This window comes from Halichoeres trimaculatus, unplaced genomic scaffold (genome assembly GCF_033239565.1).
Source record: "Halichoeres trimaculatus isolate MK-OKI-2021-1 unplaced genomic scaffold, fHalTri1.1 fHalTri1_scaffold_11, whole genome shotgun sequence".
NCBI classification, from domain to species: domain Eukaryota; kingdom Metazoa; phylum Chordata; class Actinopteri; order Labriformes; family Labridae; genus Halichoeres; species Halichoeres trimaculatus.
The window spans coordinates 5,299,215-5,321,113 of NW_027437189.1; the positions used below are offsets into that span (position 1 = coordinate 5,299,215).

A 21,899-nucleotide genomic window follows, 5' to 3' on the forward strand; every position below is an offset into this window, starting at 1 on the left:
TTCTGTAATGTATCATCATTATTATTTTCATTGAAAGGCTTCATGTACAAAGGAAATGTCAAATTCATTAGTTAAGAATATAAAATCTGGTTTTTATTTTGAGCCAATGTCCCATAAACTACTGACAAAGTGTACAGGTTTTCTCAAAGGTAGCTTTGATTTATTATTTATTTATGTGATTAATGCACCATTCGTGCAGATGTTTAGCATATAAGGGATAAACAGGAGGGGACCAAGCATTGATCCTTGGGGGACACCATGGGTGAAAGGTCTGGGCGCATATTAATGAAGATGTATTAAAAGAGTTAGACATGATTTATCTATCTATCTATTTATTTTATTTTATTTTATTTTATTTTAATTTATTTAACTCTATTTTATTCTTTGTTTTTTTTTTTACTTGACTTTATTTCATTTTATATTTTATTTTGTTTTATTTTACTTTATTTTATTTTATTTCATTATATTTTACTTTATTTATTTTTTTTTTTTTACTTTATTTTACTTTACTTTATTTATTTTTTTACTTTATTTTATTTTCTAATTTAATTTAATTTAATTTAATTTAATTTGATAAATTAAAATAAAATAAAACAAAACAAAATTGAATTAAATCAAATCACATCAAATTAAATTGATTGATGGATTGATTGATGGATTGTTTATTTATTTATTTATTTAGAGAAATGTGTCAAATTCTCCAATAAGGAATATGAAATCTTGTTCATTTTGGGCCAGTGTCACATTAAAAAAAGGTTTAAAAAAAAGTTTAAAATAAATAAATAAATAGGAAGATATAAATTGTGTTAATATCACTGAAACATGTCAGTTAAATGACATATGATCACATTATTTTTTTCCGCTGTATTATTTATTTTTTTCTCACATTTCTTGTAAAACTTTGAGCCACAGAAACAGGAACTCAGTGATGTTTGTCTAATCTGTCTCTGGATGGATCGTCAGTGTTTCCACCGTTCAGTGTGAAGCAGCAGTGACTGAATGCACCTCTGCTCTGTGCTGCTGAATGGATTCTGGTGTTTTGTGTCTCTGGCGCCTCTAGCTTCAGCTCTGCGCCACTTGAGAGTCAAACTGCATTCAGTCTTTGTGGCTCCAGGTTGTGTGAATGAATGGAGCTGAGTCGATTGTTGCTCGGCGAGGCGGCGACACTGAAGCGGCGGACAAAATGCGTTTGACTCCGGCTGCACGTCGTCTGAAGTTACCGGACAGAAACCTAGACACGGATCTGCGTCTTTAAAGCCCTGGGAGACGGGTTTTCCTCGTAATCCCATTCCCGCAGAGACCAAGCTTCACCAGCAGACGGTTTTTCTTTTCTCCTCCTGGACGTCGAGGAGATTTCTCCTCAGCGTGCGCGCAGCCAGCAACAGGTTATTTACAGCTTAGCACGGCGTCCAACTTGCAGCTGCACCTCAGTGCTCGTTACACCGGCGTTAACTTTTTGCTTGGATGCTTTTTGCGACACTCTTCTCCGTGCATTCACCGCGATGTGAGTTTGCAGCTTTGTGCTCGCTGATCCAACAAGCGGAGTGCGCTGCTGTTCCAGGGGTGGTTGGCTGCAGAAATGGAGAGAATACGCCATAGAGGAGACTGCTAATTAAACATTTCTGGGTGATTAAAGTTGAGTCAACATCCCAGACACAGACAGACACAGAGAGGAGCTGGCTGGGGTTTGTTTTCTGCAGGGTTTTATTCCCCCTGTAACACGGACTGCGTGCATAGATGGTGCCAAACAAGTGGAGCATGAATTCAGTTCTGCACAAATCGCCACCAAGGAGCTGGCTTGGGCTCAGATTACGTCTCAGTAAGTAAAAACCACGCATTGAACAGCTTTCCATACACATGCAACTATCAGCATCTGTGTCAGGGCAGCTGAAAATGAGTCACCTGAATGCTTTGTTCCTGAAAGTGAGTCCTGCAGGCTGCACATCTTTGCTCCATGCTCTCCTTGAATCATCAAAGGTAATAGTTGAATTTGGCAAATTATCCCAGCTGGAGGTGCACTTTTTTTTATTTTTTGTATCCAGACAGGACAGTACACTCTGATCCTAACTTATCCTGTGATGAAGAGTCTTTGGACAACTCTGCATAAACTCAGATGATAGATATTACCTCATATAAATCTCCCCAGCTCACATTATTTATTGTATCCCCCCCTCAGACCTGCAATCTGAGCTCTTCTCCCTTTCCCAGATCATAAGTCACATCAAAGTGATGCTTTCTTCTGCACAGATTTGGTTGGAGTGTGCAGATATTTCTGTGTTTTTATCTGCAATCAGAGTCCTGTCAGATCTGGTGAATGCACTTTCCCAAAATCCTCAGTCGGCTTGATGCATTTATTTACAACCCCTTAGAGGATGAGTTTGCAATTAAAGGAGACAATAAGTCACATTTTAGCAGCTTTTTTGTTTTTAAACCTACCAAAAGTGGGATTATTTCCCTCTAACCACAGAGAGATTACTCGGCTACCTGCGTCTCTCATCTCGTCTGATGTACGCGGCTCTGGCAGTTCATGGGTTCATACAGTGAGCACAGAGTTAAAGTTTAGCAGCCTTAATTGGTTGAGTCTGGAACCCTTCAGCGTTCCAGGCCACCGGAGTCTTAAGCCTGTCTTAAACACACTGGTCTAATCTGGGACCAGATGTCTTGTCTGGTCTGTGTCCACCCACATTAAAAAAAAAAACAGAAACAAGAACTTTAAATCATGGAGTCTTTGATGAGCTGTGAGGATTTTACAGTGTCAGTGGTTATTAAAGAGGACAGACTCAAAGAGAAGTGATGCTCTGTGTTCGATTAATGCTTATATGAATGTGTTTTTGTTGGTTTGGTTCATAACAGGGGACTAGATTCTCTTTATAGTGTGAAGCTCCAAAATGTTAGAATAGCATTGGAGTCATTTGCTGTAGATTCAGACTGTGTCTCAAGCTAAAGGTGTGTGTCGTGGTGGCTTTGGAGCTTTCTTTCATATCATACTATCTTTATAGCAGTTTTAGCCCCTCCACTCCTGTCAAGTGATTGTAAATTTCCCGTTTCCAAGTTTCCTAAAATCCTTTCACATGTATATGCTAGCAATTCAAGTTTTGTTATTGACCAAATTTGGCGTAAAATAATCAGCAGGTTGTCTTATGCCAAGAAATCAGCTATCCCCTCTTTAAGCTTTCCAGATCTAACGCTCTCTCAACGGGGGTTTTTGTGTCCTTTTGAAGCCGGGATAGCAGAGAAGCCTTTCCTCTATTCATGGAAATGTTCACATGTTCACTATCTAGTTTAAAATATTTCTACCCTGCTGGCTTTTAAGCTACAAGTTGTTAATGCTAACGTAACACATCACATGACTTTTGTTTGTTTTTGTCTTTTTGAACCACATGTCCCGAGAGAGTAACTGCAGAAGAGATGCACCGATCCAACTTTCCTGGTTCTGATACTAGTACCTGGGCTTTGGTTATGGCAGGGTTCTGCAGCCTTTGCTTCCATAAGAGCCATTTTCCCTCAGCTCACTGGGAGCCACAAAATGTACTTTATCTCCACAATAAAGACAAACAAGTCTATAAAATCCAAAACAAAGTAAAAATTTAGTGAATAATTATCAAAGTGCTTTTGTTTTAATAAAGTTGTACATATGATGTCTTCGTTTTTGATTTTAAATAAATTTGCAAACACATTGAAAAAAAGATTAAATGTGACGTAATAAATTTCAAAAATTTGCAAAATTAAAAAAAAATATATTTTCAAAAATTTGCCAAAAGAAAATTCCAATAAATTTTTAAATAATGAAAACCAATATTTCAAAATATTGCAAAAAAGTTATTCAAAAAATTTGTAAGATTTTCCCCAAAACTTGTCCATATTCAAAAATTTGCAAACAAAAAAAAAATAAGAAAAGAAAAAAAAATGAATTTAAATAATTTGCAAAAAAATGCAGACATTCAAAGAAATGCAATGGAATTTTTTTTTAACATTTGTAAAATCTTCAAAAAATTGACATGTTTTTTAAATTCGAATAGATAAAAAAAAAAGAAAAGAAATTGAAATTCCAAAAATACAAAGAAATTTGCAAAAAAAAAATCAAAGAAATTTGCAGAGCTGTATTGCAAGAGGTGATATTTAGTTTAACAAATGATAGCAGGTGATATCATATTCAGTGTCAATGTCTTTCATCACCCACTCTAGGGATAGTCCGATTGATCTTGGTTCGGTCAGGCTGATTATTGAATCAATCCAGAATGCGTCCATCGGCATTCCTAATGGACACTGTAAAGCAAGTATGCTCTAATGTTTCTGTCTGTGCCAGTATTGCCAACTCTTCAGTGAGGAAAACAGCTATCAGCTGTATCAAAGTGTTGGGATTTTTTGTCTAATGATTGTAAATCATGATATTTTTGGTTATAAAAATGTTTTCTTTTCTGAATTTAAGTCCTTTATTTTTGTCTTTGTTTGTAAGCTGGGTTGGAAAAGAGTTGACCCGTCAGATCCCCTCAATAAATGCTAAAGACTGACTCACATGTGATGTGCATGTTTTGGGGAAAACATGGCTCCTACAGTCTGTAGATACCACCATCATCCTTAAACTTTTTCATTTGACCTGGTGTTAAAAAAGCAAATCAAAAATCTGAAAATTATAGAAGAATCAAATCGAGAGAAAAACATATCGTCCCAGTTGTAGTCAGTATGTTTAGACCTACAAATTAACTTTATTCTGTCAGAGTCTCCAAACTCCAGAAAAAGTCACAAGATGTATCGCTGGTCACTTTTTTGAAAAAAGTGTCGCTAATTTTAGCCTCAGAGCCGCTAAGTTGGCATGTGCTCTGTGATAATCTGCAGTTATTATTTTCTTATGAGGTTGTGTACCCGGTTAGCCTGGTTATACCGACACGTTACGGCCAAAGTACACCAGATACATATTCAGTCCGGCTCTGGTCTGTCACAGCACCAGTGACTCACCAGTGTGTCTTGCACAGAAACCACATAAAACACACAAAATAAAAGAAACAGTGCCAAAACTGGATCATATTTAGATTGACTGTAACAACAAACTGGCGTAATGAGCGAAGCCAGACCAGGAGTCAACAGGTTTGTGGTTTTACAGCCCAACATAATCACGTCACATGATCCTGAACAGCTGATTGATTTTTCTCAAGGAGAAAAAAAGAAGTGATTTGAGGATCTGTAGTTGCGTGACAGCTTGGTAAACTCCACTCCAGCTCCATTCATATACGAGGTTTACACTGTGATATTAAGAGACGAGCAGGGCTTTTAATCTGAAAGGGCCTCAGACCTCTGAGTGAATATTTGGACTGTTTAGTCTGACTGCTGCAGTGCTCCAAGCCTGCTTGGATGGTGTCATCTGTGTCTGTTAGTGTGTGTGTGTTAGTGTGTTAGTGTGTGTGGTTTCTGGCTCGTGGCTTGTTACAGTTCAGACTTCCTTCTTCAGCCTGTCTTTCCATTGTTCCTCTTTTTTCCCGGCAGTAATTTCCTTTCTCTTTTCCACTCTTTGCACTTCTGCCTCTTCCTGGTGTCTCTCTGGGTCATGGTTATCAGTCTTTTTTTCTAAACTCTCTCTTTAAAAGCTTCATGTGAAACGTTGTCCACTCTTTGATCGTACTCTCGGTGTAAAGATTTCCTTTCCACGTCCCACAGTAAATATTTACCCACCTTGTCACACATTTGTGTTCCTGTGGTTGAAAAGTGCATCAGAAAACAAAGACGCACTGATGCAGCCGCTCTCCTCCTCTTCCTCCTCTTCCTCCTCTTCCTCCTCTCTGATAGAAAGTTAATTTCCTTCCTTCTGTCTCATCTGTTCTGTACTGAACTTCCTGTGTGTGGTTTTTATTACAGCAGGGGGTACATGAGACATGATAACATCTTTCATGTACAGCTAACCATAAAGTACACAGTATACAGTAAACACCAGGAGGAGGAGGAGGAGGAGGAGGAGGATGTTGAACTTTTGTACTTTGAACACAGTCACACTAATGACCTTTTTTCTCATCTTAACCCTCTGTTCAGTTTCTCCTGTTAAAGAAAGATGGAGTTTTGTGTCACTTCAATGATACGGTCCAAACTTTTAGCAGTAAGTATCCACTGCTACCAAGTCCAGATCAACTTACCGGTAACTCAGCTTTATTAATTTAGCTTTATATAATAACTTTAAAAAAAACAACCTTAACTGAAACAAAGTGCCGTACATAAAAGATGGAGCAGGCATAAATAAGTAAATAAATAAACAAATAAATCAATAAAACAAAGATGCAGTTAGTAAAATAACTTTTCCATTGTTCTTAAAACAATTTAAAAACAGAAAACAAATGCAATGAAATAAAAACAAACATAAAAGACTGAAACAAGAGCAGAGTCTCCAACTGGGTTTAAAGTCAAAGAATAAATTGACTTTTTTTTTTTGCAAAAACGTGATTTCTTAGTTTTTTTTAATTTTAATAAATTTTCAAATTGGACAAAAGAGAAATTTTGTAATGTTGTAAATTTTATGAATTTGCCAAATTAATGAAATTTCGATAAGTTGAAAATAAAAAAAAAACCCAGAAATTTAAAAAATCAAAAAATTAAATTAAAAAACGTGCATTTTTTATAAATCTAAAAAATTGCCCCAAACCATAAATACAACCCTAAATAATGCAATTCAAAATTTTGCATTATTTTTTAAAACTTTAAAAAATTTGCAACATCCCCCAAAGTTTGAATTTTTTTTCTAAATTTGAAGAAATGTAAAAAAAAAAAGAAATTTATTTATTTTTTTTAAAAAAACGCAAAAATCATGAAAAAGTGTAAAGCTTTATTGCAGGAGGTGAAACATATTTCGTACAGTTTAAAAAAAAAATAATTGGAAAAAAAATAAGAAATTTTGTAATGTTGTAAATTTTGCAAAATGTATGAAATTTCAATAAGTTGAACAGTTGAAAAAAATAAAATTGAAAAAAATTTAAAAATCAAAAAATTAAATTAGAAAACATGCAATTTCTATATATTAATTCCCCTAAACCATAAATAAAACCCTAAATAATGCATTTTAAAAAATTTGCATTGTTTTTAAAAATTTTAAAAATTTTCAAAGATTTGCAACAGTTCCCCAAAGTTTGGATTTTTTTTTCTAAATTTGAAAAAATGTAAAAAAAAAAATTGAAATTATCACTTTAAAAAAAATAAAATAAAAAAGCAAAATCATTAAAAAGTGTAAAGCTTTATCGCAGGAGGTGATGCATACTTAGTACAACAAAATGTTAAATCATGATTTTATTTAGTATTTCAACTAACAGAGTTTTAAGGTTAAAAGGAGCCACTGCAAAGGATTAAAGGGGCTGCATGAGGCTCCAGAGCCGCAGGTTGAACACCCCCTGCTCTAAATGAACAAAAACTAGATACTTTTCAGAATCATATGATTGTAGACTAATTGAAACTTTGTTTTGTTGTTGAGTTATACTCCCTGCTCCTTAAAGATCCCTCTGTTCTTTGCATGTTCATAAGTTTTAAAACAAACAGATTTAACAGGTTGTTTTGCTTGTTCTCCGTCCTGATGAAGTCATAAACGTGCTCACAGCTGGAGGCCACTTCGCCCCCCTTCTCTTATTTACTGTATCTTTTCCCATCAGCCCTTTCTTTAACAAAAGACTCTTTGAAAGGATGATAAACAGACAGGGATACTGTCATACTCCTCTTAGCTCTCATTACCCTCACTCTTTGTGTCGTTCTGCTCTCATTCTGTTGGACGTTGCTGTCCTGACTTACTCCTCGGCTTGAAATTTCAGATGTAGAGTTTTTTTTCCCTGAGGCTCTTTCTCTGTCCTTGTCCTGCTCGGCTGTTTTGCATCATCATCAGACAGAGAACAATCTGTTATGCTCTGCTTTGCATTTTCATTCAATTTGCATCCAGAATCTCTTTAACCTAGTTTCAGGCCTGTGTGTTTGGTCACTGCTCAGAGTTTATATCAGTGTTAGGAGTAAAGTCTAGACTCATGTGATGAAAAATGAAAAAAACAAAACATCTATAGTGTTTTGTCTGTTTTGCTTCAGGGACTGAAGCGAGCCGCCCCTCCCCACACGGCGAAGACGATAATGAAAGGTTACACACTCTAATGTACACCTTCTTTAGGTTAAGGAGCATAATGGCAAATATTTACCTCTGAATGAACATGTAGAAGCTCCACCCTGTGAAATGAGTGTTTATAGCTCAGCTCCACGTGACAATAACGGTACTTGAAGACAATACTTGTTTTTGATTCCTTTTGACTCTGTTATTGGCAGACAATCACTGCAATTTAATCCACATTGTTTGAATTATGAGATTATTTACATAGACGACTTCAGAATCACCTCATCTCTTTGTGGCATCAAGTCAACAAGGTGTTAGAAACATTTCTCAGAGAGTGTTCAGAGCTGGTCCTCTGCAGACCTCGGTTGTAAAGATTTGAGTTCCTGTTGTCTTTCATCTCCAACCAGTCTGTCCATTCTCCTCTGACCTCTGACATCAACAAGGAACCAGAAAACTGCTGCTCATTGGATATTTTCTCTTTTTCAGACCATAATCTTTTAGCCTCCCCAGCTAAGGACATTGATTTAACTATCACCAGTTCTCTTTGAGAACTTTCCTTCTTTAAGATTCTGTGTCAAAGCACAATCTGCATATTTACAACATAAGCACAAGACAAGTAAAAAGACACAAACCCCTGAGCAAAGTGTTGATTAAATAACTATGAAACAATCGTCTATAAAAACATTTAAGTGCTATAAAAACACAGAGAACAAACCCAGCAGTATTAATATAAACATATTAACTCTCAAATTACAATGACCTGGTGGGTTTACAAACTGTTTAAAGAACCAAACAAAGAAACACATAAGAAAAGAAGCTGGGTTTACAGAAGTCACCAGGCAAAGAGCTAACAAGACATTAATCCATCTATTAGAGACGAGTGCCTTTCACATTTGAAACTATACGGTACCAATGCTTGGTACCTGGCAACTGGTATCGGTCCTCAACAGTACTAATTTTCAGTACTGTTGTGTGTGTTTATTTTGTCATAAATATTAATTTGTTGAATGATAGAATCTTACAGTTGTTAATTTAACTGAATTATTCTTTTGTTCATAACCTTGTAATGCTGTGTTCATGTCCAGCATGGAAAACAACCTACTCTTCAAGGATGCATTTAGGTACCTAAACATGACGCCTTTGGATTTTACATGAATCAGCACTCGGTACCACTAGGGATGGGTACTGAATTAGGTACTTGTATAAGTACCGACCGAATTCTGTACTGATTCATGTAAAATCAAAAGTACCAAAAATTGCAGTGGTGATTGCTCTAAGACTGCAAGTGAAGCTCAGCTTCCCCTAAAATGTCCCAAAAAAGTGGTGATATGTTCTGCTGTGTGTACATTTCATTGACAAAGTATTCGCTAGAATTCCTTCATCTTTTGTTCAGAATCAGCTCCTATCACAGGTAACTGGCTCCACCTCCTTCTCATTCATCCCTGCAGCGTCTCAGCGCTTTAACACAGTCGGACGCTGAGCGTCTTCTGACTTCAGCGGGGAAGCGTAGAGTGGGTTGTTCCACTGTGGAAACTGGTCGGTCATTGGATAAACGCTGGGCTTTGTCCCGCCCATCAGACGCTCAGCGTCTCTGGGGGTCTATGAGGCAGTGGGCTGGCCTGGATGATGGGCTTCTGCAGGATGATTGGATGATCTGTCTGAGGCCGAATCCCTTTTTGATTGACAGTGAAATGAGCCAGTCAGAGATCTTAAAGTAAAACCCTCCACCAGAGCATCTTCTCATTTCTACATTTACTTGTTCTGGACTGATCCGGAGGATTTATTGATCCCCAGCGAGTTTACCTTTCTTAAGAACGACGAGCGTTATGTTTAAAGATTCTCTCTCTTTTCACCAATAAGCAGCTACAGCTACAGCCGTGGAGCTTCTCCCTCTGTCGCTCACACTTACAGCCTGTCGTAGTCTCACGTAGCAGCTCCAGCTGCTGACAAGCTGACACGGAGGGTAGAATTTACGTTTAAATAAGTAAACAAATTTATGATGGAAAAAATGAGCTTCCCCTCCTTGACTGACCAGCAGCCGCCACTGCGTTTGACCCATTAGATATTTGTGTTAACAAGCAGATGAACAGAAATTTTGATTCTAGCTAATGAAAATTCTATCCCCCTCGCAGGTTAATGTCCACATTCCTGTGCTGGTTAGTGGAGTGTTTGTTTTCCTGAAATCACCTTGAAAACACTTAAAAAAGTGAGCGTGTGGCAAAAATCTGACTGATTAGAAAACAAAGATCCTTAAAACAGAAAAAAGGTTTGAATCCTTTCCTCGTCTTCACACGGAGAAGTCTCCCTCAGTCGTAGTTTGGTCCTGAAGGGTTAACCTCTGCCGTTTGATGGGCCACCTTGCTAAATATAACCCCAAAACCTCCTCCACATGGGCACGCACAAGCCTCCAAACTGCACTCCCTCTGTCAACACGCTGCCTCACACTCTTCCTCTTCGCCCTGAGCGCACACACACACACACACACACACTGCTACAGGCTCATTTACAGTCTTGTCGTAATGCAGCCGCTCACACTCTCATTTCTCAGCGCTTCATTAATACTTAACGGAGTGTGATTCTGTGGAGGGGCCAGCCCAGTCATGCTCGGCACACTGGGACATTTTACCTCCTATTTCTGTCTCTGTGTTTATCGTTGTAATGAGGCTGAAAGTGTGGAGAGCCGGTTTGTAATTATCAGCTGTGTTTTCAGGTCTAAATTTCAGGTGTTCTTACTGGAAAACCTGTGCTATAAAAAGCAGGGTAAGACAACAAGAAAGGAACCAGGAGTCATCGGTTTACCTTTGAATAAAACCTGTCGAACACTTTTAGATTTCCTTTAATATCTAAGAAAACCTCAAACAGCTGTTGAACTGCTCATTTTTTGAGTGTGTTTCTTTTAAACATTTACTGTAACCCTGATGATGTCACAGTGATGTCATCTTAACAGGGGCTTGAGAAGTCAACAGGTTTGAGAGCAGTAGGTGTTATGATCTGGGGTTTGTGGTAAAGATGATGGAGTGGAGAAGGCAAGGAGAGCTGAAGAACTGCATGATGGGAAATCTAGAATCTGAGGTTTCTGAAGCTTGGTGCATGCAGGGATTGAACCAGGGATGCATGATTTTTTTGTCTCTGATGAGCTTGCCCGTAACTGGTGAAATCCTTGTTTGTCGACCTTGGAAAGCCGTCATTGGCGTTCATAACTTTCAGTGTTTTCATGATTAGCTGCTTTACTTTTCATTTGTCTCTTGTAAAACTTTCAGATCTCAAATGAATTTGGACTTTTGACACTGGCATTAAAAGTCATGCTAGTGCTAGCTGTGGCTACTGTTGCTTTGTATGTCTTTGACAACGCTTTGTCACCATGACATCTGACCAGGTCACTTAGGAGATTTCTTATGTTTTCACATTTGGACCTTTTTCCTCCTAAAGGCATTTTGATTAGTGATTACCTTGTTGTAGCACCAGTTTTTGTTCTGTCTTTTTTCTTTTAACTAAAATAAAAAAGACTGTGGGTGCTGTCTAGGGCTGAACAATTTATCGTTTTCAGATTGAAATCGCAATTTTAGACAATGCAATTTTGAGATCGCCAAAGCAGCAATTTTTTGCAGCGCTCCTGACTGACTCAGGATCTGTTGCATCAAGTATTATACACATGCTGTTTAACAAATTTGTAGACAATCTATGTGTTAAAAGTGCTGGGAAGCAGGTCAACAACACAAAGCCTCTGTTTAGGAGTAGGAGTTGATGAAAACAGATTATTTATCATCACTATTGATTAAAAAATCGTGAATTGCAATATCTGCCAGAAAAATTAGATCTTTTCCTAAAATCGTTCAGCCCTACATGTCAATATCCCGAAGTTTGATTTGAAGATAATTGTGAATCGAATTGAAATCACAATACCTGCCAGAAAAATCGCAATTCAATCTTTTCTAAAAATCGTTCAGCCCTAGTGCTGTCTTTGGTTCAGAGTGCCTCACACTCTGTAGGAGTCCCTGGACCTGAATCAAGCCCAAGACCATCATGCTTCCTCCTCTATGTTTGCATTTTTATGTGACACAGTGGGGAACCATCCTTTACTCATCCTACTCCACCTATGGCGTACAAAAACCTAGGGTTGCACTGATGCGAAAATTTTGTCCGGTACCAATATCCGATATTAATGTTGCTGCTATGGCAGTTAACCGACATTTACCGATATCAATATTGGGAAAAAAAAAACAAGAAAAAAGAAAACAATCCCAACACAGATGATGTGTCGCGGTAGTTCAGAGAGAAAAAGTGGCGCGAAGAAAAGACGATCATGGAGAGGATCAAAGGATGAGGCGCCCAAGACGAACGTGATCAAAAAAAGTATATTTTCTCTGTTTTTTGGATCAAAAACAAGAAGAGAGACATTAAAGAGGAGAGTCCACTCTTCTTAGGAATAGAATAGAATAGAATAGAATAGAATAGAATAGAATAGAATAGAAAATACTTTATTTATCCCCGAGGGGAAATTCAGGAGTCACCGCAGCATTTAAGAAAACAAAAGTAAGAAAGAGTATAGAAAGTGCAAAAAAGGTCCATAAGAAATTAGATGACGATCCACCACTCGTCCACCACTCTCCAGCCCAGCCAGTCTCCACCTCCACAGGGTCCAGGACTGAGCCTCCCCAGCAGTCTGTTCAGTCTCTGTCTCCTGGATCCTGTCTGCTCACAGCAGGCGAAGCTCCTCCAATGTGGCGCCGGCGTCCCATGTCAGCTCCGTCAGCAACGTCCGTGAACAGCACGATGCCGCTGGGTCAGCACGACTAGCTCGTCTATCACCCTGGGCTAGATCCCACGTTCCCAACAACAATGGATGGAAGGACAGGTACACGTCGTCACCTCCCAGCTCACATCCGAGAACCAGCACGTCGTCCTCACCTCCTCCTCCTCAACTCGAGGGAAATCATCAAGCCCTACACTAGTTAGCATTGACATGCTACAGGCTGCTAACAGCTAATTTCGCATGTAAACAATGCAGCCATGGTTACATGTAGGATCTCCAGACAAACACTGGAGAAAAGTAGTAAAAAATATCGCCGAAGCCACAAAAAGTTTGGTGTTTGTGACCGACAGTGAACCATACAAAGTGATGATCCACTCCAAATACAAAGATGATGAAAAAGAGACAAAAAAAATTGCAAAAAACGGTCAAAGACGAGAGAGCTGCTGCAACAGGCAGCTACTTGGGCAGCGCCTAGCAACGGTTTGTTGTTTGGAGGTATTTTGCCTTCGAGGCTAACGAGCTTGGAAGTTTTGGTGTTTACATAGTCAGAGAAAACAAGATTATTTGGGCTTTGAAAGATCGTTCAAGTTGCTCTGAAAAAGGCTGGCACTGATATATAGATATAGGCCGATACTGAAATGTTGAGAAAATGACCGACATCCACTGATACCAATATTGATACCGCTATATTGAGCATTGCTAAACGCTGAAGCAAAGATTTCAAACTTTGATTCTTTACTCCATGGCTCCATCTTCCTGTCTTCAGTAGTTCATTGGTGGTGTTGATGGCCGGGTCAAGCCTCTGTTTCTTCTTCTGACTCTGCATTGTTTTTTTTTTTTGTTTTTTTTTAACAATATTTTTATTAAAGTTTTAGATACATATCAAACTTTGTATCAAATGTACAAACATTTTCATTTTCATTTACATTTATGTCCCCTCAAACAAGTGCTCATTCACACACACACACACACGCACACACACACACACACACACACACACACACACACACACACACACACACACACACACACAAAATAATTATAATAATACTAATAATAATAATAATAACAATAATAATAATGATAAAATTAATAATCATAATAATAATAATAATAAATAAATAATGAAAATACACAAAAAAATAATAATAAAATAATACTGTTAAAAAATAATTATAATAATAGAATTAATAATAATTTAAAAATGATGATAAAGAGAAAAGCTAAATAAATAAATTAAAAAAAAAAAAAAAAAAAAAAAAAAGGCAGGATCATTACATAGTGTTTTTCAGTTAGTGTTATCCCTTTCATTAGTCAAGAATGACATGAATGAGTCCCAAACAAAGGCAAACTCCTCTTTTTTTCCTTTTACAATATATGTCAATCTTTCAAGTCCAAGACAAGTTATCAACTCCTTCTTCCATATTGCCAGTGAAGGTGGTTCGACATTTTTCTGACTCTGCATTGTTGATGGAGGTCTGTCCTGTGCGCCATGACGTGGCTCCAACTTGGCTTCTTGCTGATTGAAAACCCAACCAGTTCTTCTGAGGAAGACTGGATTAGAGTTTCTCTGACTGCTGAAGGAAACCTTGAGTATCGTTACATTTCCTTCATTTTTCCAAGGTTTCCTCTTGGATCAAAACTCACACATCTGCCAGGTTCCTCTTTGAGGAAGTGAAATCTTGAAATCTTCAGAGCGTATTCAGAGCGTTTATTGATGGCAGCAGAGGCAGATTTCCTCTTCCAACAGGTGACTGGACGTAAAGCTTGTCAGAAAATCTGCTCCGTACCTGCTCACAGCTGCCAGAGCTTACCACGGCGGAGAAGAGTTGCTGTTTTCTTTGTATTTAGCCCATTCTTGAGTAAAAGTAATGAGATTATTTTTTCATTACACACATACTTGATGTATGAGATCACATCAAAACGTAATCGACATCAGAACAGATGTCCAGACAGGTACTTACAGGCCTTGAAGTGGCTGAAAAAGCCTTTTTTTTTTAATAAAAAAGGTGATCTGATGGTGGATAAAAGCTTTCTCCTCTCCTCTTTTTGTTTCAGCAGGAGGTGGAAATTGGGCCTTGTGTTTTGCAGCCTGGTTCTCATGCTGCACGGCTGTTCTCTTCATTAAAAGAGAAGCCGTGCGCTCAAAGCTGCTTCAGATTATTACCATATGTCTGCAAAGCCCAGAGCTGAGCAGCAAACCGGCTCCCATCCTACCCTCTAATTTCTTATCCCAAAATTGGACATGTGGGTCGCTGTGTGTGACAACGTCCCTCCCTTCCCCCGGCTGGTGCAGCATATTCTCACAGTATTTCTTCTCCCGGTTTAGACGCGTAATGGCAGAGCATCATCCTGTAAGCAAGTGGGGAAAATATTACGCTGACGACATGTTGTTCTAACCTCTCTGCTGTTTTCCAAAGATATTAAAGCTGTTGAACGCTCTCCCGTAGATACAAATCTTCGAGAATGGACTCCATCTCTGAGAGGCCAGTGTGTGCATTGTCCCTCCACAGAAATAACTGAGCTCCGTGGCCACAGAGCGGCTGCATTCATAAAAAGACATAAATCTTTCAGGAGACATAAAGGGCGCGGGCACTAATTAATGCAGAAAAATGTCAGCCTTTTACAGTTTGCGTCCACTCGGGGTGTAGGAGGAGGTTTAAAAGGAGATCTTTGTGTCGCCCAGTCCAAAAAGCTATTGGACCACATTGCCTGTCCCAGCATGCAACTCACCTCTGCATGAATACAACACTTGTCTGAGGGTGTGGGTAGAAAGCCCCCCTATCACCAGGAGATCCTACACATGAGCAGACTCTCTGGTTCTGAGCACTTTGCTCTGGATTAATCGAAGCTAAAGGAGAGGATGTTTTACCTGCTGCTGGAGCTCAGTTTGCAGAATCTTTTAGCAGCGGGGCGTCTTTAATTTGGTCAGGAATAGCTCTCTTAAAAGGATTAGAGGAGGGCAGCGTTTGGAGGTTGAGAACACTGGATCATTAGTGGGGAACTGGGAAAAAACAGGATTGAAGGAGCTGATATTAAACTTTTCTTTAAAGCAAAGTGAGATCAGTTATATCACTTGTTACCTACGTAGAACCTGCGTATTGAGACCTGGATGGCAGCCTTGGGTTTGATAACACGATCCCCTGAAGAAGAAATGGATTGGACTTGAGGAAAGTCTCACATTAGGACGGGCCTGGATGTAGAGAGACTTGGACAGGAGGTTCAAAGCGAAGTGTTAGCTGCATGAGGTAATGGTGCAGGTGGTTGGCAGAGCTGGCAGAGGAGAAAGTCGAGTCGGCCTGGTGTGTTTTTTTATTAGAAAGATGGTCGACGTGACGTGTGCATTGATCGCAGTCTGCAGGATGGGTTCAGCTGGAGGCCGGTGTTTTGAAGAGCGTGGTTTTTATTAATTGCCCTCAAAGCGTGGAGGAGTTGGAGAGCCCGTTATGTTCCTGTACTGGAAGAAACGAGGGGCGTATGAGCTGGAGGCGCTGCCAGCTCCTCTCACCCAGGTTGGAATGGAGCGCTACTCCTGGTCCTCTTCTCTGGACGTCATCCATGACCTGTGTGGTAAGCCGGGGAGCGGGGAGGGTCACCTGACTGAGGGCTGGGTCTGTGGAGGCAGGGCTGCTCTGTGTCGGTGGGTTGCTTTAAAAAGAGATTGCTAAGGTCAGACTTGTGCTCAAACTCTTCATTTTGAGTCAAGCGCTAATTATCAAATGTGTACTGTGTTGGCACTTTGAGAGTTAAAGGTCCAGTGAGGGCTTTAGAAACAGTCTCACTCATATACTTTTGCTTGTTCATAATCTATGAGAAGGTCTGACAGCCAGACTTTGTTGCTTTTTGCTCTGAGACCTAAAACTCAGGACTCTTTATTGGTTGTTAAAGCGAAAACATAAAGATTTTATTGTTTCCAATCTGATTTTCAATAAAATAAGACTGGAACATTTAAGGTATATCCTGTCAGTTAAAAAGATAACAAATAAAAAATTGGTATTGGCAAGTCAGGCTTTTTAAAGATCAGTGATTGGCCAGAAAATAATGATCAGTGCACCCCTAATAAGAATCTGTGGTGAGGCCAGATTTTCCTTGGAGAACAAGAATGGGGTCACCACAAAAACTGCTCCCCCTGGTGGCTGGCTGCAGTATAGGTAAAAAAAATCTGTCCCCCCAGTCATTCCAGATGGGCTGTGGTCAAACTTTAAAAAATTATTACACCTCGTAGAAATGTTTCTCACGTCTGATTGTTGTGGTGATTTGAAGATATCATTTGTTTGCCTTGTATTCAAGTTCTCTTCTTTTCTGTAAAGTTTCGTTTTCATTCATTATAAGAGGTTAAAAACAAGGCTTTACATGTTGTTTAACGATGAATGACAGCTGCTGTTCTTGTGTATTTTTTTTCAGAGATTGTAAAATGGGTTTGGGGCGAGGTGGGCAGGAAGAGATAAGACTCTCAAAAGAAAAAAAATATTATATTTTTGCTACCCTCTTTGAGTCCCTCGTGGCCTCTTCTGTGCAGACTCTGGCTGCACAACTGCGTTATCTCTCACGGGGATAGTTCAGCTTCAGAACCGTACAATGCTAAATTCAGAGCCATGCTGTCCACTGTATATATAGTCTACGTTTACGACACGTAGACAGAAAGTACCTCTGATGACACCATACCCGCCAACAACACGTCTAAATTACACCAGATGCCTCCCAGGTCCAGCTCTGCTCTGTCAAGGCACCAGAGCAGACTGGTTTCTATTCAAGTCAGTGTGTTGACTCACACTGGATCCACTCTATTGTGGTTCAGCTGCTTCCCTGCTCCAGCAGGTTGCAGCAGATACTGAAGCCTCCTAGTTTTTGACCCTTCAACTTACAAAAAACAGACAAACTGTGTAAAACCAGATAGTATTAAGCTTAACTATAACTTCATCACTCAAATACAACTAGACTACCTAGTGTGTTTACTAGCGCTAAACTCGGCTGAATTTGTTCACTTTGCTGGTGCTTGTTTTATCACATTTTCCTATTTTTATGGTCAGTCATATGTGTATTTTACTCGCTCTAGAGATCTCTTCTTCATATTGTTTTTATTTATTGTTCCTCTTAGATACTTTACTTGTGTAAACGTGCTAGCATTAGGAATGGGTACCTTTCACATTTGGAACTGATCCCCATTACCTGGCAGTTGGTAATGGTGCTTGATGGTATCAACTTTCAGTACTTTTGTGTGTGTTTATGTGGTAACAAATATTAATACGTTTAATAATGAAAAGTAAACATTTTTAAATTTAACATATTTATTCTTCAGCGTTTGTCAGTCTGTTTGATTTTACGGATACTACAGACAGAATTTGGTTGGTACCTAAAAGAAAACCTAGTTCAGTACCCATCCCTATCTAGCATGACAATAAAACTTCCTAAATCTTGAATCTTGAATCTACAACAACATATCAGCATAACAAGTGGTGCCAGGCCAGGAGTCAACAGGTTTTGAGGGAACTCTCTGGTGAGTTGACAGATGAGATAGCGCGCAGAGAGCCGTGTCAGTGCAGCTTGGTGAGGTTGGAGTTGGTAGACGTTGTGGTCTGGTACGCTATAAACTGAGCCACAAACTAAGTTTACAAAGTTTGATTGTTGTCATGTTTCAAACAATAGTGTAACTACAGATAAATACATTACTGTGTTGCTTTGCGTCATGAGAAAAGTTGTCTTTAACAAAAAAAGTAGTGTTAAAAACAAGTTCATAAACAAATGTATGAAGTCTTAACAGTGAGTGATGGTGCTCATGGGAAATGGAGTCTTTATGTTGGAAAAACAAATTCAACTTTGGCCACAGGTGTCACTGTGATCAACGCAAACAGATCGTCCTCACAGAAGCTTTAACCAACCATGAGAAACTTTCAGGAGACTAAAAAATAGCAGAGTCATCAGTGGTTTGGATTGCTTTCCGTCTTTTTAAAGTTGGGTGTTGAGTAACACGGCATAAAGCTGCCCTTCACCCGTGATATCATGTTGGAAATCTCTCTTTTTATGACTTGATTATTCCACAGAACAGAACAGAACAGAACTGGAACAAACCTCTGGTGTAGCTTTGACTCGATTACTTGGTCTCATCCTCATTCATCCACCGTGACACGAGAGCGGTTGTGTAACATGGAACACGGCTCAGACGTGACTTCACTTTGCTCTGTGTAACTTTTCTCTCAGCAGATGACCTGGTTCACTCTTACTTTCAAGGCGAGGACTTAAGCGGCATCATGGAAAGGTTTTTTTTTCTTTCTTTTTTTTCCACTGCCCTGCTCCTGTGCTGTGGAAAGCACTCAGTGACCTGGCATGAAGAAAAAGCTCACATGAGAGAAGAGTGAGCAGACCAGTCAGACTCTGCAGATGAAATATTTACGGCTGAAGAAGTGCAGAGCTGGACTCAAACGCTTCCCCGTCTCCGCGCTCTGCTTCACTTTTCATGCTTTTTTTTTTCTGAAGTGGCACAGGAGCACTCACTTTCCGCTGCACTGCCCGACTTCTGCCATCAGCGGAGGGGAAGCAGAGGAATGCTCCTCGCCCAGACAGACTTGGGGCTTCTCTCTGGTCAGCTTAAGGGCGATGCCTGCTGAGGCCGACCTGTTTGGCACAGACAGAAAGAGAGGAATGCCACAGAGAGAACAGCGAGGCTTTGATCCTTACCTTTTCACCATCTCGGTAATGAAGCCCAGAGCTTCCACTGAAGACGTTTTCCAACTATCGGGGCACTTTGCCTCACAGATTCCTGGCTCCAGACTCTTCACCTTCCTCTGAAACTGAACAGTTTCTCTTAAAACTCAGTCATCTACCAATCAGAGCTAACGTAACCTCACTCTTCATTTTATTGATAGACTCTCAAGTTTGAACAGACCACTGCAGAATAACTGCTGACTGTGGGTTGGAATGAACATTATCACAAACAGATTAACTTTTGTCTGCTCTTCTTTCCTTTCCAATGTGGCGTTGGTGTCTGGTGTTAGCTCTGTTAGCCATGTCTGTGAATAGCATGATGCTACTCTGCCTTCTGGTATTCCCTCTGTTGCTGGGTTAGCACGGCTAGCTTGTCCATCTTATTGGAGATAGATCTTACGTTCCCAATAAAAATGGATGGAAGGACAGGTCCATGTCGTCACTTCTTAGCTCACACCTGCACGTCGCCCTCACCTTGTGGGGAAAAATCCGGCCTTGCACCAGTTAGCATTGACATGCTACAGGCTGCTTACAGCTGATTTCACATGTGAACAATGCGGCCATGGTTACAAATAGGATCTCCAGACAAACACAGGAGAAAAAATAGTAAAAATATCACTGAAGACAAAACCAATTTATTGTCCATGACCAACAAATGAGCCATACAAAGTGATGATCCACTCCAAATGCAGAGACCAAAAAGTTACAGGAAACTGACAAAGAAGAGAGAGCTGCCACAATAGGGTGGCACCTAGCAACAAGATTTACAGGAGCTAAGTGGATCATGCAAATATTACAATGGAAATATACAAAATAAAGTAACATAATACATTTATTCAAAGAAAAATATGAAAAAAAAAAATGTCCTGAACTAATGTTAGTAAGTGTTAGTTATTGCATGTATAGATCACAGAACAGCACAGCACTTAACAGAGGCAGGCATATTTTTTTAATATATCATTTCCCGTTCTGTTTTCATACCATGTCAAAGACAGGCGTCCAATCAGATTTCATATTCCAGCTGTAAATGTCGCTGAATCAAACTGAATGAGCAGATCCATCCAGCCACTCCCTAACTGCATGTACATACCCAGCCATCAGAGTGTCTCAAGATATCTTAAGACGTGTCTTGAGACACTTTTGCTAAGATGTCTTGAGATGTCTTGATAAAGTCAAGACATGTCTATAAGACGTGTCTATAGACATGTCTTAAGACGTCTTGGAAATATGACGATGTCTTGAGATGTCTTAAGACACTCAATGTCCTCAAGACACAAAAACCTGTCTGGGTGCACCCCGTTTCATGTCTTAAGACATGAGTGGCATCTTCAAATTGTTGTCTTAAGACTTCTTAAGATGTCTTGATGTACATAAATGTCGCTTTGATGGCCGGGTATGTATCCAGTAGGGATGGAACGGTTTATAAAGACCGAACCATTCGGTTTGGGGCGCGTGTGCTCCGTTCGATTCATGTTTTTCTTTTTTCTTCATTTAACAGCTCAGTTTGAAGCGAGCATGTAGATCCAACTATACGTATGCGCAGTGCAAGGCGAAGGATACTTCGGGACAGTTGTGGGGAAGCGTGTCTGTTGTTTACATGACGAGCGGAGAAAGCAGAGTCAGAGGGTGTACCTGTGGTGTTGTGTCGTTCAGCTGTCTGGGAGCTCTTTAGATTAGATTTCAGACCCCTCTGGCGAGTTTCTTCAAAGAGGACAATTCTTGCGACTTTTCTGGAGTCTGGGTTCTGAAGTTGAAGCGTTTTGTGCAGCGTGTGCTATCATGAGCCCCTCCTCTTTCCAAAGCACAGAGAGCCCAGATAAAGGAGGAGGGTTAATATTTAAACATTAAAAAAACAAGAATGAACAGAAGAAAGTACATTTATAGTTCTAAACATATTTATGATGTTGTGTTTTTCCTGATTTCTGTCTCTCCCATGTTATTTCTCTCTGCTACAGAGTCCATGACAGTTACATGCTGATGGATTATTCTGCGGATTAGACAGCAGCATCATTTAGTGGCTTTTAGTGACTTCTGGGACAGCCAATAGTGACTTTCCTTACTGAGGAGTTGGCATGTTGAAAATGGCGATGTTTCACTCAGCTGTAATGATGTTTCAAATGGGAAACAGCCTCATTCTTTCCTTTTTTTATGACTATATATGACAGAATTGATTAAAAATAACTCAATAAATCATCCCTCAAACATGCCCATAGATGCTGCTGCAGAATCATAAACAGGAAAAGGAGACGAGTCCTCACATTACTCAAAGGGAAAGACCGCTGAGTCGAGAGTTGGTTTTATTGAACTTTTTATGGCGTTGAGTGAGCGTGCAGACTTGTCCCGCATTTCCTGCTGTTGCTGACTTACCGTGCACCGATTGGATGA

General features: G+C 39.6%; 1 protein-coding gene across 2 annotated transcripts in view; it reads left to right on the plus strand.

Moving 5' to 3' along the window:
- Positions 1-866: 866 nt before the first annotated feature.
- Positions 867-21,899, plus strand: part of plekhg5b (pleckstrin homology domain containing, family G (with RhoGef domain) member 5b) — a 119,505-nt gene continuing 98,472 nt past the window's right edge. The window contains exon 1 of one of the 2 annotated variants that reach the window (XM_074681735.1): positions 867-1,819. In XM_074681735.1, coding sequence (XP_074537836.1) covers positions 1,738-1,819 — 82 coding nt within the window. In that variant the 5' untranslated portion in view covers positions 867-1,737. Of the gene's footprint in view, positions 1,820-16,258; positions 16,383-21,899 lie in introns of those variants that run through there. The other variant, XM_074681734.1, reaches the window with a different exon arrangement.